The sequence below is a fragment of the Muntiacus reevesi genome, chromosome 1 (genome assembly GCF_963930625.1).
Source record: "Muntiacus reevesi chromosome 1, mMunRee1.1, whole genome shotgun sequence".
NCBI lineage: Eukaryota > Metazoa > Chordata > Mammalia > Artiodactyla > Cervidae > Muntiacus > Muntiacus reevesi.
In genome coordinates, this window is record NC_089249.1 from 19,837,590 (window position 1) to 19,856,856 (window position 19,267).

The window sequence follows — 19,267 nt, forward strand, 5'->3', positions numbered from 1 at the left end:
ACAACTGAGAAAGGAGAGGGTGGGATGGATGAAGACAGTAGCATTGACATAGTTACACTCTCATGTGTGAAACTGGAGGAGGAAATGGCAACTCACTCCAGTATTCTTACCTGGAGAATCCCATGGACAGAGGAGCCTGATGGGCTACAGGCCATGGGATTGCAAAGAGTCAGACATGACTGAGTGTGCACACACACGTGTGTAAAACAGATACTGGGTGGGAAGGTGCTGTATAACAGAGGGAGCCCTGCCTGGGCCTCTGTGAGGACCCTAGAAGGATGGGATAGGAGCAGGGAAGGTCGCCCACAAGGGAGGGGATCTATGTACAGTTAAGGCTGATTCTCGTTGTTGTAAAGCAGAAACCAACCAAACATTGTAAAGCAATTATCCTCCCACTAAAAAAAAATACATGAAAGCATTGGAGGTGCACTTTACAGAAAAAAAACAGAAGAAGAATTTCTGTGAGGGACTTCGCTGGTGGACCGTGGTTAGGACTCTGCGCTTTCACTGCTGAGGGCGCAGGTTCAATCCCTCATCGGGATCTAAGATCCCAAAACTGGTGTGGTATGGCTAAAAAAACAGTTGTGTGAACCCCAAAGAATATAAAACAGTCCTTCCCCAGACAGTCTAACACTTTCAAAATGGGCTGTGTAACAAAGCGGCTGGTAGTCCGACTACATTTAACCATACATCACGGACTGCCCTTCATCAAAGTTGACTTGGAGCCTAATGAATTTAGCCCTCAGAAGCAGTGGCCTGAGATATCACTGAACTGTCCTGAAGGGGACTCAGTACCATGTGTCCTGAAGAAATATCTTGAATGCTTGGGTTGTGGTCTTATGGAATGTGTCATGCTCTGAATCCACACCCGGTATTTAGTGCATTTGCTCCCATGTCCGTGTCTTATGGATCTAGGAATTAAGAAGTTAAGACAAGGTGGTAAATTTCATGGTTACACATTATTCAGTTCAGTCAAGTCGCTCAGTCGTGTCCAACTCTTTGTGACCACATGAATCGCAGCATGCCAGGCCTCCCTGTCCATCACCAACTCCCGGAGTTTACTCAAACTCATGCCCATCGAGTTGGTGATGCCATCCAGCCATCTCATCCTCTGTCGTCCCCTTCTCCTCCTGCCCTCAATCTCTCCCAGCGTCAGGGTCTTTTCCAATGAGTCAACTCTTTGCATGAGGTGGCCAAAGTACTGGAGTTTCATTATAAGCCCGTCTCAGTTTTTGTTTTCAATGCTCATGACTCTGGATCCTTCTGGGCTAGAGGTTTTAGTACTAAAGAGGGGAATACCTCTGCGAAGGCAGAACAGAAAGTTTTGTTGAAATGCCATATCTGATTCCTCATGCCCCTTTATTTGCAGATAACATTGAGGTTATGGGTGAGATGTTGTAATGACCTTGGTTATCAAGAGAGATTTACATGGTTGCTACACAGGAGGGTGGTAGGAACATGAGTAGAACTCCAGGGATTCCTTCTACTCATGGGTCTATTCTCGGAATCCTTCTTGGACGACCATGACAGATGATACAGGTTAACAGAAAACTCCACAGTCTTACTGAACTGGACCAACAAAGGGCTCAGACTCCACAGGAGTGAATTTTCCCAGAGGAAAGAGGAACACTGAGTGGGATCACCCTTAAGGACTGGTACCAAGGGAGCAGTGCTCCTGAGACCGGGGTCTCTACTGCACCTCCCTGTTGCCTGCACATATATAATATACATGCAGACTACTGAGAAAGGAGCCCAATGGAGCAGGAGAAGCACTGGAATTGTCCTTCACCCCTGATACCACTGCAAGATGCAGCAGATGGAGGTGATTCGTGTTTATCTCCAGCTGGGGAAGTGAGCGCTGCACTTATTGTTGTGTGTGGGGTGCTTGGACCCAGAACAGGGTAAAGAGAGTCATTTCTGTTGGTCTAAGAGGGCACGTGTACATCCAGGAAGCACTAAATCTGGAGCCTCTTGACCTGAGACTTTCTCTCAAGGGTTCAGGTCCCTATTACCATTCTTCTTCCTCATCCTTCAGCCTGACCTATTGGTCCAAAAATACAGTCCTCTGACCCAAGTTATTCTGTGTTGTGGGAACTTGACACTGGGATTCCGGGTGCTTGGACCTAAGACCCTGCTGGCAGGGGCCTCTGGGACAGACCGTGAACTCCTGCAGGGGGAGCTGTCCTGCTTCCTCCCCGTCCTGAACTGTGCGGGTTTGGGGCTTCTTTCCTTCCTCTGACCTGGCCTGCATCCCTCCAGTGCACGCTCTTCTGTGCTCACTTAGTCAGACTCAGTTTCTCTTGCTCAGACACAGGGCTCTCACCTGAGACAGGGGTCACTGTGGAATTGCATCATCTGCACATTGAGCTGAATGGGGTCCAGTTCTAAGGGCTCAGAGGACGTGGGGGTGAACACTGAATGGTTGTGTCACTCAGCGCCTGAAACCCTGCCCAGGAGAAGTCTGTGCAGGATGGGAATTCTCCAGGAACTGATGAAGAATTCATAAGGAATGAACTCATATTTCTGAAGGTCGGGCAGGTGATGGCCATGACTGCTGATGTCTCCAGGAAGGAGTGGAAGGACTGGTTGAAGCCTCGGGGTAACACAGGCTGAGAGGGAGTCAGAGGCACTAAGGAAAGTCTTCCGAGGGAGGTTTGGACAAAAGTGGGGAGAAGGTGCTGCAGCACGTGGGGAGGGACTTAGGAGACGTCCTGGGATCATTTCCAGGTTCCAGGTCTCTGGCTTCCTGCCCTGGGCTCCAGGTGTGGGAGCCTGTTAGGTGCTCACATGCTCCACACGTGGAAACCCAGAGAGTCAGTGCCCTGTGGAGTAGGCCCGTGGGCATGAGAGCAACACCCAGATGCTCCCCTCTCCTCCCTGGAGAGGAGGAGCCTGAGGCATCCCATGAAGGCTCCTCAGAAGGTCCAGGCAGGTGCAATCTCAGATGGGTGACCAGGTCAGAACATGGCCTTGGATGGACCTTCCCTCCTTCCTGCCCACTTCCCCCAGCCCTTCAGTCCTGCCCCTGGGGGTGGAGTGAGCCTGGCCTTCAGCTCTGCCCTCAGAGGACCCCAGGCCCCAGCAGAATACTTTGGGCTGCATGTTTTATTGAAAGCACGTCCATTTGCCTGATGCACAGTGTGGTCAAGCAATAAGAGAATGTCAGAGTTTGGAGCAGAACAAGTTTTATTGCAGGGCCATGCAAGCAGAGAAGTGGCTCATGTGTTAAAAACCCCAAACTCCCGATAAGCTCTCAACAAAGCCCTTTTATAGAAAAGTGAGGGGGGGAGGGCCTGGTTAGTGGCAAACTTCTCAGTGTCAGATTCTTACTCTTGATATCAGGTCATGATGTTCCTATAAACCTCCAGCAAAGCAAATTCTCTGTTCTGACAAGAAAGGGCAAGGTTCCAAGGCTCACCTTTCACCCTGAGGTTCAGGTCTTAGCTAAGAGGTGGCTTTCCCTGCGAGGGTTGGTTACCCTGACAGGAACCCTTCCTCCAGCACTCAGGTCTAAGTCCTCTTGCCAGTACCCAAGCCCTGCTGAAAAGGCAGATCTCAGCTGCTCTTGCCCTTTAGTCCCCAGAGCCTGCTCAGTCATTACCACTGAGGGAGCCGGGCACCCAGCACCGAGCCAGCCCTCAGGCTTCTAGTTTAACCTGGAGAGATCATTGTATAGGATCCATAGGGACATGTGTTGTAGCAAATGCCCTTCAGGTTAATCCCTAGCCCCCAGCTGTTGCCCTTTTTAGAGAACAGCCCCCACCACAGAGTAGACCTGAAGCAATGCGGTTCAATGTCCTTACCACTTAACCCTGACCTCTGGCACCTCCTTGGGATCGACAACTGACCTCAGCTGGACCAGTTCTTGGAACTTGAATGGAGTGACTGAAGCTGGTTAAAGCTGTCACCTTAATGACAGTGTCCAGTTACTCCAGTTGCTGAGGTCTCAGTGCACTTGGACCCATGGAGACCTCCACCACCTCAGGTCTCAGAGGTGAGGATGAGGGAGAGGTTCACTGCCCCTCAAGGATGATCTTGGCCAGTTGGGGGTCAAGCGAGGGTCTGGAACTCTGCGTGTCCCCCTCCCTTCAGCTCACCTTCAGGCCTGAGGCTGGAAGGCCTGGAGGGCTGGGGAGAAGGCTGCCATCCCCCTCTTCTAACACTCTACACTGTGAGGACACCACTGCTGGGCTGACTGTTGGAGGGAGGGATTGCAACCACCCCCTCCTGGTCTCCTGCCGACAGTCTCCTCCTAACTGTCTCCAGCTAACAGTTGTGCGGCCCCTGGCCCTTTTATGTGGAAGTTTTGGGCGTCTGTGCTCAGAGTCATGGGTGCCAGGGAAGAGCTGGAAGCGGGTGTTGCTAAGGTCGATATTCTTAAGGGTCATTTTAGTCCCGTGTGGGGAATAGACGGGTGGAGGTAGGGCAGTGCCCCGAGGTAAACACAGGAAAACTGTTCTGAAAGCTCCTGCAGGAGTCCTCGTGTGAGGCAGCCTGGGTGAGGTGTGTGTTGTCTCTCTGCCCCTCTGTTTACGGCTGACCCTCTCTCACACTGCACACAAGCCCTCTGCTCTCAGTCACCCTTGGGGGCCCCGTGTCCATCCTGGTCCCCGGGGCTGGAGGAGGAGCATCCCCGTGCTCAGCCCAAGTCAGATGACATGGGCTCCCTCGGGGGTCCCATGGGGCCTGGGGGCTCCAGTGTCTGAGGAAATGACTGAATGGGAGCCCAGTGGGCAGGCAGGAGGAGCCATGGAGGACGTGCTCTCTGAAACCCTGGGAGACAGGCTCACGGGTGAGGAGGTCAGGCATCCAGAGCCCAGGTGAGCCCATCAGTCAATGCAAGGAAGCCTCAGTGAATCAGATTGTATTTATTGAACCAGAGTCTAGAGAACCCTAGGTGGGGAGAACCAGGCAGACCTGGAACATCTCATCAAGCACCAACACCACCTGAGGAAGAAATGGAGGCTCTAAGAGGCTGTGTCCGTTGGCCCCAGGCTGGTTGACTTCCTTGACTCTCTGCAAAGTTCGTGACCTGTTGCTGTCTACTGCTTTCATTTTTCTTCCTTTTTTTCTAATCAACCTCGGTTCCCACGCAACATTTGGAATTTCGCAGGAATTTCACTGGTTTATTGCTTCTCTCTGGACCCAAAGAGCCCCTGGCAACTTGTCAAATGTTTTATCCACTGTGTTGTCATCATCATCATTGCTGCTGCTTCCATCATTACCACCATCATTATTTAGGAGTCACTGCCTGAAGACCTACATAGATGTTTCTTCAAAAACATACAGGTGACCAGCAGGCACATGAACAGATGCTCAATCTCATTAATTATTAGGAAAGTGTAAATCAAAACTACAATAAGGTATCAGCTCACACCAATCGGAGGGACCATTTTCTAAATGTCTACAAATAATTAATGCTGGAGAAGATGTATAGAAAAGGGAACTCCCCTACACTGTTGGTGGGAATGTAAGTTGGTACAGTTACTATAGGGGACAGTATGGAGGTTTCTCGAAAAACTAAAAATAGTTATCAGATGATCCAGCAATCCCACTTCAGGGTAAATATCTGGCAAGGGGAAAGCTCAAATTTGAAAAGATACACGCACCCCAATGTCCACAGAACACTATTGACAATAGTCTAGACATGGCAGTAACCTAAATGTCCATTGGCAGATGAATGGGTAAGGGCAATGTGGTACATATATACAATAGAATATTACTTAGCCATAAAAAAGAATGAAATAATGCCCTTTGTAGCAACACGTATGGATTCAGAGCTGATGATACTAAGTGAAGTAAGTCAGACAAAGACAAATATATGAAATCACTTATTAGTGGAATATTAAAAATACTAAGGGAATTCCCTGGTGGTCTTTTGGTTAGGATTTGGTGTTTTCACAACTGTGGCCCAGGTTCATCCCTGGTTGGGAAAACTGAGAACTCACAAATGGCTTAGCATGGCCAAAAGGAAAAAAAAAAAAAAAGAGTTCAAATGAACTTATTTACAAAACAGAAATACTTACAGAAAGCAACCTTACTGTTACCAAAGTGGGGAGGGATAAGTTAGTATGGGATTAACTGATGCATACTACCATACATAAAATAAACAAGGACCTGCTTTATACTACAGGGGATGGTATTCAAAATTTTTAACCTGTGATGGAAAAAAATTAAAAAGAACGTAGATATATACATAAATACATGTATAACTGAATCACTTTGCTGTATACCCGAAACTAACAGAATATTGCAAATCAACTTTGCTTTAATAAAAAAACAAAAAAGAGTAGCCACTGCCTAATTAAGATAAGCCTGCTGGGATCAAAGGTGAGTTGATGCTGAAGAAGGAGGGCTAGAGACCATCACCAGGAGGAAACTCTTCCTGCTGGGGCATCAGACCCTGGGGAGGGCGATAGAGGAGCCCTTGCTACTTCTCCTGGACACCAGCAGTCCTAACTCTTGGGGTTTTCTCCATTTTCAACCCTTCTCTATTCCTGGTCTCTCATTGCTAGTTCCTGTGCCCCTCCTGTTATTCTGCCCCCAGTGTCTTCTTTAGTCCAAAATAAGTGGCTTCTCCCCATACCTGCACCCCCCAGTTCAGCCTCCTTCCTACTCTCTCTCCATCTAACACCTGCATGCAACCCTCCCCTGCTGTGCTCAGCTACAGAAGCACCAAATTCCTAACACTCAGCTCCACCAATTTTGTTTTGCAATCTTACCCTCTAGCAAGTTGCCTCTGGGGCTTGGCCACTCACGTGTTCCTGGTCCCTGCACTGCTCTGGGATGCCTGAATTGGGGCTTACTTCAGATGCTCATAAATCTGGGTGAGCACCTCCAAATTCATCTCCAGCTTCTGGGCCTGTTCCCTCAGCCTCTCAGCAGACTCTGTCTTTGCCCTACCCTGCAAGTCCTGTGAATCTTTCACCAGGGACCATATGTCGAATGGGAGGAACAAACCTGCAGAGACTCCACCACAAATGCGGGCTCTTCTGGTCATTGCAAGAGCTGTGCCTCCAAAAGCTGCTCTCACTGGCTGGGTGCTTCGGCCAGAGACTGGCCCAGCTACTAACTGAGGGCTGCTTTTGGCCATCCTGATGGCATGGATATGCTTCCTAAAATCTTTCGCTTTGTAGAGGCTTTTCCCACTGGAAAGCTTCTGGGCTATGCTGTGGAAGTCAAGTTGGGCTTCTACTGATGACGTGTTCACGAGTTCCACAATGCTGGTGGACACACCTGTCGCAGCAGCTGCTGATCCCAGCCCTAATCCAGTGGCTGAGAGTCCCAGGCTGAGGCCCGCTGTAAAGGGTGCCAGAACCAGGCCAAGGATGCTCAGGGTGCCAGACGCAATGCTGGTGGAACTGGCTACCACATTGGAGATGGTGCAGTCCTTGTGCACCTTGTCAACATTGTCTGTGCATTCACGCAACTTTTTTATGCTCTTCTCCAGCTTCCGTTTAATCTGAGGAAACTCTTCTAAAAACCTCTTCTTGTCTGGCTGGTTCAGATATTCATGTAGTACAACTGCCTCTTCCCTATAACAATGAACATCAAAGGATGAAGAAAGACAACTTGCTTGTCTGTAAACAAGATCTACCTTGCATAAAACAGAGATTATGAATTAAGTAGAAAATTTGTTGTATAAATTAAATGAAAATAATTTTGCAAATTAAAAAAAATTTCAACATTGAACCCATGTTTGGACATTGTTGATGCTCCATATACTTATTCAATCATGGAAAAAATAAATAAAGAATCTTAGGATACTCTTGACTTCAGAGAGGCATTTTACAAAGACGTCTCAACTCCAACACTTACAAAGAGCTGGTAGAGTGGGAACTCCTCAGATAAACTAAGAGAAGTGGGATTACAGCAGAAAACCTTCACTGAAGGGCCTCAGCATGTGGTGAGGAGTCAACCTGTTCTTTGCCCTTGGCTAATGAGAAGTGGTTCCTAAGCCCCTAGATTAGTCTGGCCGATGCGAGTATCCTCATCTGCCTGGGCCTTTGGCCACTGGGCAGTCTGGCAAGGTGACGTAATGGGGTCTTGTGTCAGGTGGTATCAGTTCGGACCTCTGGAGGAGCTGGACTCTAGGGCACTTGTCTGACCTCAGGGAGGGGCTGGAGATGACAAGTCACGGTAACTTGTTTTTAAACAGGGTGAGCATTCCTGGTGAGCAGTGCTCCATGTGTCCTGCCACACACTGAATTCAGGAAAGTAACTCATCCTGAGGACAATGGAAGCTTTGTGTGTGAAACCCGCCCAGACTGCCCTGTGCCTGATGGGAAACTGAATTCTGTCTTGTCCCTTCAGCAATCTCGGAGCATCCTTCTAGGGAAAACTCGAACCTGAGTGTAGTTTATTGGACCCCAGAAATTGACCGTTGGTGTCAAACGTAAGGACAGTCCAGGGGACTGTGCCCTCTGATTTTGCAGACTGGTTGCTTCAGTGTATGGAGAATTTTTTAAAAATCAAAACTTAGAGCTAGAAAGACCCTTAATGATCACTTTGGTTGGCATCTGCTCTCCCCTAAACCTGATGACCTTGGCTTTCACAGAAGGTCACTGGGTCCACCCACTGCCCCAACTGACAGGGAAGCAGGAGATGTGCCCTGAGCCCTGGTTCCCCACGGCTCTCCAGCCCACCTCACTGACTCCTGACCCATCACCCAGCTCCCTGACCTCTCAGGGGTCACCAGCTTGCCACCTTAGCTGTAACTTGTCCTGAGCACAATGGAAGCTTCGTGTGTGAAACCCGTCCAGACTCTGTCCTGTGGCTGATGGGAACCTGAATCCCGCTCTGCATTAACTGTAACTGGAATTCTGACATCTTTCAGTGCTCAGCACCCTTGACCTCGCAGGTGTCACCAGCCTAACTCACACTTTACTTGTGACAGCTTCACCTGACTGCACCCCAAGGCCATGTGCGACTTTATGGAACATCTAAAGATTTAAGAGGCTTGAGGAAACACCCATCTGAATGGCTGAGCCTGAAGAGCCCAGCACTTGCACAGCTGGTGGAGGAAGTGTTTCCTCTTGGTTGGGGATGCACGACGCTCCTCAGAATCCCTCAAATGACACACAGTCACAGCCACTCACTGTGACCCTGGAGGGCTCATTGAGTCACACGGCCTTCCCACTGTCAGGGCGGCTCCATGTAGATTAGAAGAGGGTCCCAGATGGAGTGAGAACCCAGGTCCCAGGTCAGGGTATGCAAACTAGACCCAGGGCCCTCTAGTCCAGCATGAGGGGATCCCATCAGGGAGGGAAGAAATGTCCCACCTTCCACTCAGGGGACCTCTGCTAGGGTCACAGCCCCTTCAGTTCTGTGTCCTCGGGGCCCACACTCCTCACTCTAGTCCTGGTCCTGCTGCCCAAGCCTGCCTACTAGTCCTCCAACCTGGACCCTCTGCTCCACCCTGACCCTGGGTCTGACCCTGGTCCAGGCCTCCCTGGGCCTTATGACTGCACTTGTTTCCCCACCTCTGACCTGCAGTTCACTCTGAGGCCATCACCACAATCCATTAGATTGAATTGCTATTCCCACTGGACACAGGACAGATCTGAGGCTCCAAGAAATAAACCCAGAGCCCCAGAGCTGGGCAGGACTAGAGCCAGGACCCCACCAGCTCCACCCAGTTCCTCTCTAGCCTTTCTGTCTTATCGGCCAGCAGGATCCTGCAGGGTTGGTACAGTTCCTAAACAAAGGGCTCAAGTCAGAATTCCTGGAAATGCAAAGTGATGTTGATGTCAGGATTTCCTGACTTTTCACAAAGGAAGTTCTACTTGGTTCTCATCTCCTGGAAGAAGGCCATTGGCCCCTGATTCTTCCCAACAAGATTATTTTAAAAGTTAATACTAACTGAGCGCATACTCTGTGTCAGCCATGATGCAAGGTACTTTGCATGCATGATCTGTGTCTTCTGAATAAAACTGGAGTGATGAAGAAAGTAATGGCAAGTAGATCAGTAATTTGTCCAAGGCCACATAACCTGTTCCTTCCTTACAGGTTTCATCTCTTCTTAGTCCGAGGCCATTCACTGACGTGGAGGAAACATTCTTCATGGATTCTTGAGAAGGAACATCCTCAAGCCCACCACACCATAGGATCCTGCCAGGAGGAGGTGTGCCTGCCAGGAGGAAACCAGCCTGGGGCCTGAGGATCTGGGTGACCTTCCTGGAGCACCTGTGCAGTTTACCTGGACAAACTGACCTCAGCCACAAAACTCTCCCAGGCTTTGTCTTGAGCAAGCAGTTGTTGTTGCAGTTTAAGCAAAAATATTCTGAGTGCTAGACATAAAAAAAGAAAATTGGAGAAATTATGGGGGAAGGTAAATGGCACTGAGGATCAAGTGATTAAAGTTCATCTTTCTGAGCAGTGAAGACTTGGGGTACTCTTGGTGGAATCACCTGGGGTTACAGATGGAACTGTTTTTCCCCCACCCCTCAATTCATATGTTGAAACTTTAACCACCTGGTGACTGTATTTGAAGATAGACCTTTAAGGAGGTAATTATGGTAAAATGAGGTCATAAGTATGAGACCCTAATCCAATAAGATTGGTGTCCTTATTAGACATCAGATTTCTCTCCCTTTGCTTCTGTCTTTCCTGCAACATGAAATGTTCTTAGTTTTTCTCTTTTTCCTGGGTCACTAAGGGAGAAAGGAACCTAGGGCTCACATGGAGGGAAGCAAGAACACTAAATCTGTGTATTGATTGATTGGGGAGGGGGTGGGCAGGGGTAATAACTGAGCACCTGGGGATCTGCAGGGATATTTGACGCAATCGCTTGGTAAGCAGATGCTTATATATGGGAGCACTGTACAGGTGCCCTAACACAGCTAGGGGAAGGAGTGATTCTGGGGGAGGGGAGAAATTTCCACCTGGAACTAACATATTTAGGTAGAGGGGACAGCACCACACCTAAGCAGAACCTACTGTGTGGCAGGCACTGGCCCAGGCCATGAACACACATTACATTTCATCCTCATAACAATAAAGGGATATATTATTCCCATTTTATAGATGAGATCAGATAGCTGTGCTCCAGGTCACACAGGTGCGAGGCAGAAAAGACCAGATGGGGGTTCAGTTCAGGATCCACTGACCCTCGCAGAGCAGCTGGGTGGGTGGCAGGGCAAGAGTTGGAGAAAAGGCCTCTGTGTTGATGCCCCAAGGTCTGGGAGCAGGAGGAGGCTGGGCCAAGGCAGAGGGCAGGCGGAGTTCCAGGGACCTGGGGGACCTCCTCTCGCTGCCCCATCTGGCCCTGGGGACTCTCTCTGCTGTCCCCCTCCCCATGGGCTGTCCTGGCCTCACTTCTGAGTCACTTGCTAGAGAGCAGTAGGGGAGGAAGTAATCACCTTGTAAGTGGCTCCCCAAGAAGAGGGCTGGGTAAGAGGATCTGTAGACATTCCCCCATTGGGGGAACTTCATGTGGCCCCTCTGGGGGGCTCCAGGACGCATATCCATCCCCTTTTTGGTTCTTGATTGCTCTGTATGTTAACTCTGCCTAGAGCCACCACCCTCAATTCTAGGTCACAAGTAGGAACCGTCTAGAGAAGAGGCAGCCAATTACCTGAGGAATAGATGTTAAAGCTCATGGTGGCAGCAGCATGGTTTCAGAGATGTCCCTTCAGCTCCTTGTCTGAATCAGGCTTGAAGGAGGTGTGGCTTCACTCTTGGGGATGAGAAAACGGGTGGTGGGCTCCATCACCAGTGAGCAGGGGCTGCAGGGAGCAGTGAGGGGCAATGTCTCTGGTGGGTTCCCCTGGGACGGCCGCCAGTGCCACCAGGGACTTAACCCAGCGTGGTTCTCTGTCTCCTGGGCTCTGCTGGCCAGTAGTTAAGGAAAGCTACTCATCTCCCACCAGCTCTCTCCAAGTCAGAGTCCTACTCTCCTGTTGGGGCACAAGGAGAAGGTAATCAGAGAGGAGACAGCCATCTGTGAAGTCATAGGAGCAATAAAATCAAAGACAAGAACCGATAGGAAGGAATACTCTGGAAATTCCATGAGGTTGGGAACATTTTCTTTAGTCTTTGGTAATAACTAGTACTGATCCAGAGTCTATGACATGCAGGCTCCTGAAATTCACCTAAATTTCAGTTAGTCCAAGTTTTCATGCTGGTGCCAGAGCCTGGACTTGAAATAACGCCTTTCTCATCCAAATCCCAGGTTTGTGATGACTATGCTCTACTCCCTTTAATGTGGGCTTCCCAGGTGACCCAGTAGTAAACAATCTGCCTGCCAATACAGAAGATGCAAGAGACTCAGATTATACCTGAGTTGAGAACTCAGATTCCCTGGAGGAGGAATTGGAACCCACTCCAGTATTCTTGCCTGGACAGAGGAGCCTGGTGGGCTACAGTCCACAGTTCACAAAAAGGGACTGAGCTCGCACTCCCTTTATTTATTTATTTATTTTTTTTGCACTCCCTTTAATATAGAATAGTATTTATTTGTGGATAGCTGTTAGTTGGCAAGTGACTCCTTTTATTCCCAAATGACATTTTCCTTCCTTTGCTTGAGTCTCCACCTTGATAAAGCTGGTGCCACAGCCCACACCCTCCTTGTTTCTGCAAAAGCCTTTATGCCACAAAGTCCTGGAGTCCACTCAGTCCTGGCCTGGATGGCCCCGAACCTGTTTGGGGCCAAGTCCTCTCCACTGTCCTCTACTAACTATTGAACTTTAGGTTGTTTCTAATTCTTTATGCAAGTATTCGTGTAAGCAACACTCTTCTTATATAAAACTTTGCTTGACTTTTTTTTCTCTATGTCAGATTTTATTATTCCCAAATTAAATGAAAGGGAATATACTTCCTCAAGGGAAATTCAGTCCTTGTTTCATCTACTCTGATCTCTTAATTTTCTTCAGATCCTTTCTAGAAAGTTCCATGTGTGTTTAATTGGGTATGGGACTTAATCTTCACCACTCTCTCAGAGATTTGTACTTTCATCTTGCTTGATGGGAGGAAAACCCAACTATCTCACAGGCCCCGGAGAGGGAAATGAGGATCTCAAGGAAAAATGACCGAGGTGGAGATGGGAGAGACAACAGGGCAGCTAAGCCAACAAGAAACAGGAGTCAGGAAAAAAAATTAACAGAAAATGTATTTAAAAACAGACTTCTCCAGTTAGCATTTCAAATGAAATAGCCGACAGTTAAATCCAACCCGTTGTACTGTGTCTATGCTCTTGGAGTTCTCTTGAAGCTAAAACTCTAGCGGCAGCACCAGACATAAATCTGCTAAGAGAGAGGTATTATTAAATCTTTTGGTGGTCATTTTTTTTCTCAACACAAATGGACAAATTCTTAAGCCCTGTTACACATTTTGGCTTCCTTGGGACTCAGTCAGAAAAGAATCCACCTGCAGTGCGGGAGACCTGGGTTTGGTCCCTGGGTTGGGAAGATCCCCTAGAGGAGGGCATGGTAACCCACTCCAGTATTCTTATTTGGCGAACCCCCACGGACAGAGGAGCCTGGTGGGCTGCAGTCTGTGGGGTCTCAAAGAGTGGGACCCTGTCTCTTCTCTGCTACTCCTCCTATCCAGGATTGGCAGGGCACCTCCTGCCCTCCTAGATACAGCCTGGCTAAAATATGAGATGTGGGGACCCCTTATGGGGACATGAAACAACCAGTTTCTCAAAGACACAGCAGAATCCCTGTTGTACCGGCAGTGCAGTAATTCCATCTGCTTTCCTGGTCTGTCTGGATGAAAAGCTCTTTCTGACAGACAGTATTATCAAATTTCTGAGTGTATTTCCTTTATAGGTATCCCCTGCTTTCCAAAAGATTAGCCTCTGCCAATAAACTGTGATGTGAGACCTAGATTGTCTATGCTCTATGCCATTTTGATTTGCAAAATTTTCATAGGAACCCTGTACATTCTGGTGGCAGAAACACCTTATTCCTCATGTCTCCTTACTCCAGCTATGATGTTATTACATGAGGAGAGGAAGAGAGAATTGTGGAAAAACATGGGACTTATCTAAAATCTGATACATGCCTGACCCTTGGTTCAGACATTCCAAAGCCTGGGACAGGCTTCTCCAGAGTCCTCCTGTTTCCCAGAAACAGCCTTTCCAGGAAGCGGCCTATCAGAGATAACAGAGGAGAACGCCCCATACTCTAATCCAGGGCCAAGCGTGGCTGCGGGGCCCAGCTCCCTCCAGCCTCTCGCTCCCTGTTCCCTAACTGCTGCTGCGGACTTCGGGGGGAGAGAGTGCAGTCATACCCAGACTGCTGTGAGGCTGCTTTGAAGACCCAAGAAAGGGTGTGCTCCTTTTTGACTGAGCGCTGGAGTGGCTTGCCTTGTCCTTCATCAGAGGATCTTCCTGACCCAGGGATTGAACCCACGTCTCTCATATCTCCTGCATTCGCAGGCGGGTTCTTTACCACAAGCGCCACCTGGGAAGACCTTGACTGAGAAAAGCGCCCATTAAATATGTCCTGCTTGAAAGAGAAGAAGCAGAAAAATAGAACGGGGAAGGAGGAGGAGGAAGAGGAAGAAAGAAAAAGCTTATATTCAATCCATCAGTGAGTCCCAAAGAGATCCAAATGTAAGCCAGAAAGAAAACACTACAATGGCCCTAGAAAAAAAATGTTCAAAATAAGATTGATTTGAGGAAACCTTTCTAGTCAAGACACAAATCCCATAAGCCATAAAGAAAAGACTGATTTTTTTGTCCTCTAAATATTAAAACATGTAAAGGACACCATAAACCAGGTCAGATTCCAAGGAGAGACCAGCAGACACTTTGCAATACCTAGAGTCAACAAGGTGAAAATCCACAAGAGAGAGCCTAAAATCCACAGAAAAAGACTGAAACCAGTTTTTAAAAATTGAGTAACAGGGACTTCCGTGGTGGTTCAGTGGTTAAATCGCCTTGCAATGTAGGGCACGTGGGTTTGCTCTCTGGTCAAGGAACTAAGAGCCCACATGCTGCGGAGCAACTCACCCCATTTGCTTCAACTAGACCTGACACACTCAAACTAAATTAAAAAAAAGTATATATATACATAAAAAATTTGAGTAAGAAGCTGAAGAAACAATTCCCAGGAAGGTGACCTGCCCAGGGTCACACAGCTCTCCATGGGCAGAGTGGAGGCCAAGACCAGACTTTCTGACATGCATATGTGAGGGGGGAACATGGTTTTTGTAACCCCAAAGTTTCCAGCATTGTCTCTGCCTGTAAAACACATAGATCAAAGCCCATGTCCCTCCTATTAGACTGATGTGTTCACAGCTTGACTTTTTGTCTTAAAGTTATAAAACCGAGTTCATAATGAGGGTGTTGTATAGCAAGCCCTGCGTCTCCCCACTTGGTCTCCTGTTCCTCCCCTCTCAGGCCTCAGTTCCCCCCGCAGGGACTGGCACTGCGCAGGCATTCAAGAGACAAGGTGATGATACACCTGGATTCCTTGTATCTCAAGAGGAAGCCTTTCCTCCATCAGCTGTAGCGCAGCACCTGCGGGCAGCCTCAAGGTGGCTCAGACTCCTCTTTCCTCCTCCACCCCTCCATTTCCTCCAGTTTCCCAAATAGCTGAGCACCTGCAACTTACATCTTCCTTCTGGGGTGTTGGCTCCTGTCTCAGGAGCCCATATTCCAAGCTGAGCCCACCTGAACAGGCGTCACCCTCCCACTGCACTGTCCAGGGGCCCAGGGGGTGTGAGGAAGCTGCCAGACACACCTGCCTCCACATGAAGGCTCTGTCCCTGCTTAACCTGCTGCCTCAGCCGTGACCTCACCTCTCTAAGCTTCCTTTCCTTCTTCTGTCAACTAGTGACAGTCATCCTTTTCTTAGTTGTGAGGATGGGGAGATGGACGGGGGCCCTACCTCCCTGCTTACCCAGGAATCTTCTCTGGCCGAGTGTGAACAAAATCTAGTTGTTCTCAGCTTTGTAAATGCAGCTACAAGCTGTGTGTCTGTGCAATAAACCGTACATCCTGTCGGTTCAGATAAACCTAGATAACTGAAAGGGGAAATTGAACACACTCAGTTCTCAGTCACTTGCATCAAATAGTCTGCCCAACAGGCGCCTCCCTGGGCTTCTCCCTCCTTCCCATGGCTTCCCTTAGAGAAACAAGCTCAGTCTTGACATTTTTGGCTCAGTTCATCCTGCTCTGCGCTCCTTGAAAAAAGACCTGCCACCAACATAATGTGAGGCCCTTGGCCTCAGCCCATAGGCTTCTTCCCAGCCGCCTCTGCCTTCTCTACTGACCCACACTCACTAGCCTGCTTGCCTTATTTACCTTCATGCCACCAGCATGAGACCCAGTCCCAGAAAATGCCACCTGCTCACTGCATACTGGTCATACTGCTGCTGCTGAGTGTCACACCCATGCGGATTCTGGGCACCTACTTACAGAGGACCTTCTGCCAGGGTCACCTGCTGCAATCACCTGGGAGATCATGTTCATGCAGCAAAGCCCAAATCTGACATCACCTCCCCTGAGAAGCCCTCTAGGACCTTCCCCTGTAGAGTCCATAGTCCCCTGCTCTGCTCCCATGGTACCTGGCTGAGGGGCCTAAGGCCACTCCTCTGACACTGTCCATGCCCCTCCCACCCCTTCTGATCATATCCCTCTAGACTTAGCCCAGCTGGCAGGGATGGATCTAGGCTCTTTGTTCCCAGCGACCCACAGGAGGAGGCCTGGTCTTTGTGGTCACTGCCATTAGGTGAAAGCAGAAGTTCATTGCGGCGGGGGTCGGGGGCTGAGAGCATGCTGTCCTTTTCTCCCCTGGTTTATCTCCACTTGACAACTTGATATTTGCTCTCCAAATGGTGGACTTTTATCAGAAAATCAGTGTCCTGACGACTCAGAGAAGTCTACAACAGAGAGTTGGCCCTGTCTCCATTTGGTTCCTGAGCAATGAGCCTCTGTGGATGGAGGGCTGAGCATGTGCCAGGCACTGTGCTCACACCATCCATGCCTTTCCTGTTGAACTCTCACATCAGCTCTAGGAAGTACTGGCTCCATTTTACGAAGAAATGGAGAAGCAGAGGTAACTCAGCCTGAGAGTCTTTATACTCAACTGCTGTTGGGCTTTCTCTTTTAGCCCCCAAGCAGAAGAGGCTGCAATGGGACCACACCCTTCATGGAGGCCAGCCTGACCTTCCATTGGGTTGCTTCATCTCAGGAAATGTCCCTGGGACATCATGGTCACCTGCTCCCAGGTTGAGGGATGGACAGAAGAGTGATTGGTGTTATTCCATGAGGACCACACACTGCAATTTGGTCTTACAATCCCCCATAACAAGGGCCTGAAATTTGATCTGATTTTGCAAATAAGGCAGAGGCAGGGCTTTCTTCAAGCAATTCAGAAAACCACTGTTGTTGGGCAGAAGAATATCAGCAGCTCATGTCCTGCAAACGTCGATCTGTCCAAACACCACACTCTCACGCTCTCTCCCCAGCGCTCAGGGCTCAGGCTGGAAGCACTGACACAGAGGAGTCAAAGGGCAAACACGCAGCTGCCCCTCCTGCGGTCCTGCACAAGCCTGCCCCGATCCCACAGGAGCGGTCAGGACTTAAGGGCGCCTCCTCCCTGGAGTTCGGGGTCCTCTGGGGACAGCCGGTGCTGGGTGTCTCCCCTATGGGAGGGACACAAGGAAGATAGGTGATGGCCAGGGACTTTCCTGGAAGGACAATCTGAGCACAGTCACCGCTCCCTCCTGCTCACTTTAAACCTCTGGCAGAAATCCAGGAAGCAGGGGACAGGGAAAGCTATGTGGGTCTCCCCGGGGGACACCTCCTGTCATGAGGGCGCCCAGGCCCTGCTTCCTCAGTGCCCTCCACTGCAGGAGAGCTGGGGGGGTCACGAGCAAGGTGTGGATGTCCTGGGACTCATTTCCTGGCCAGGTAGCCCCTGCAGCAGTCCTGGAAGCCGATGATGACATCCGTGACGTCAGGTCCCGCTCCTCCAGGTGGGCCAGCATGCCGGCCTGGAAAAAGACCTTGTTCTGGCCGATGCGGTACAGGCTGCTGCAGAGCTCCAGAGTTTCGATCCAGAGGATGAGAGCTGGCTACTGATCATTGGGCCAGCACGGAGCCCTGGAACAACCAAGGCCAGGGCAGGGGCCTGGGGCCAGGGTTGGCCCTGCTGGTCTGTGGGCAGCCTCCTCCTGGTGCAGGGGGAGTGGGGGGTAGGGGGACGCCAAGAGGGGGCAGGTTGGGGCCAGCAAGGGGCAGGTCAGGAGTCAGACTCGCAGAGAAAGGCAGAAACTCAGCCCTGAAGGGCCTTACCTGTGGACTTCTCTGCCCACGTGCATTTCTCACAAAGGTGGCAGAGGACATGGGGGCTCAGGTAACATTGCTTTAGGTGACTAGAGAAACAGCATTGCTTTTTTTAAAAGGGTAGTTCAAAGTCAAGAGTGACCTAACCTACTTAGGAGCCAGAGGAGCAAAGCGCAGGAGGACAAGCATTGCCAGGCCAGATGTGGAAGCAGAGGGCGAGAACCACATGAGGCTTGAGAACGGCACTGTGTCAGCAGAAGGGTCTCCCCATCAGTGGGGAGGCAAAGGGCAGCCTTGCTCGTCAGGGAAAGGGAAACGGCTTATCCGAGATGTCAGAGATGTAAAGAAACATAGAAACCCAGGTCTGACTCTAAAGTTGGGATCTTCGCCATTCTGATTTATGTCCAAGGGGAAGGAGATGGGAGGGGGCCTGAAACACAGAGGAGAGGTCCAAGTTCTCCCTCCCCATAAGGGCCTGCTTCCCTGGTATAGAGGTCATGGGGCACCCTGGACCCTGGAGAGCCTGTGGAAGGACAGGAGGAGCAAAGGGTATGATTCTATCAGAAGAGCGCTTGGCTATTTGCAACTCATTTACTTTTTTATCATGTGATTCTCTTGAAGAGGGGCAGAATTATTATTTTATTATGTAGATAGGGATACAGGCAAAGGCACGGACGCAACCTAGATGCCCATCAGCAGACGAATGGATAAGGAAGCTGTGGTACATATACTCCATGGAACACTACTCAGCCGTTAAAAAGAATTCATTTGAATCAGTTGTAATAAGATGGATGAAACTGGAGCCCATTATACAGAGTGAAGTAAGCCAGAAAGATAAAGATCATTACAGCATACTAACACATATATATGGAATTTAGAAAGATGGTAATGATAACCCTATATGCAAAACAGAAAAAGAGACACAGAAGTACAGAACAGACTTTTGGACTCTGTGGGAGAAGGCGAGCGTGGGATGTTTCGAGAGAACAGCATGTATATTATCTATGGTGAAACAGATCACCAGCCCAG

The 19,267-nt window shown here is 49.4% G+C and overlaps 1 protein-coding gene across 1 annotated transcript; it reads right to left on the reverse strand.

The window, feature by feature from the left end:
• Positions 1–6,802: 6,802 nt before the first annotated feature.
• Positions 6,803–17,940, reverse strand: LOC136164339 (apolipoprotein L3-like). The gene is made up of 4 exons (XM_065929206.1): positions 17,754–17,940; positions 17,518–17,640; positions 10,199–10,289; positions 6,803–7,535 (listed from the first exon to the last, which is right to left on the reverse strand). The coding sequence occupies exons 1-4, from the start codon at positions 17,938–17,940 to the stop codon at positions 6,803–6,805; spliced, it is 1,134 nt and encodes a 377-aa protein (XP_065785278.1).
• Positions 17,941–19,267: the final 1,327 nt, after the last annotated feature.

What these genes read in the sequence shown, in the direction of transcription:
- LOC136164339 (XM_065929206.1), bottom strand. Translation starts at nt 17,940, where the DNA reads ATGCTGGCCCACCTGGAGGAGCGGGACCTGACGTCACGGATGTCATCA. An exon ending in GGGCGCCCTCATGACAGGAG is followed by an intron (nt 17,641 to 17,753) that starts GTGTCCCCCGGG and finishes TTGTCCTTCCAG; the next exon opens with GAAAGTCCCTGGCCATCACC. An exon ending in GCTGAGGTCAGTTTGTCCAG is followed by an intron (nt 7,536 to 10,198) that starts GTAAACTGCACA and finishes TCATTGTTATAG; the next exon opens with GGAAGAGGCAGTTGTACTAC.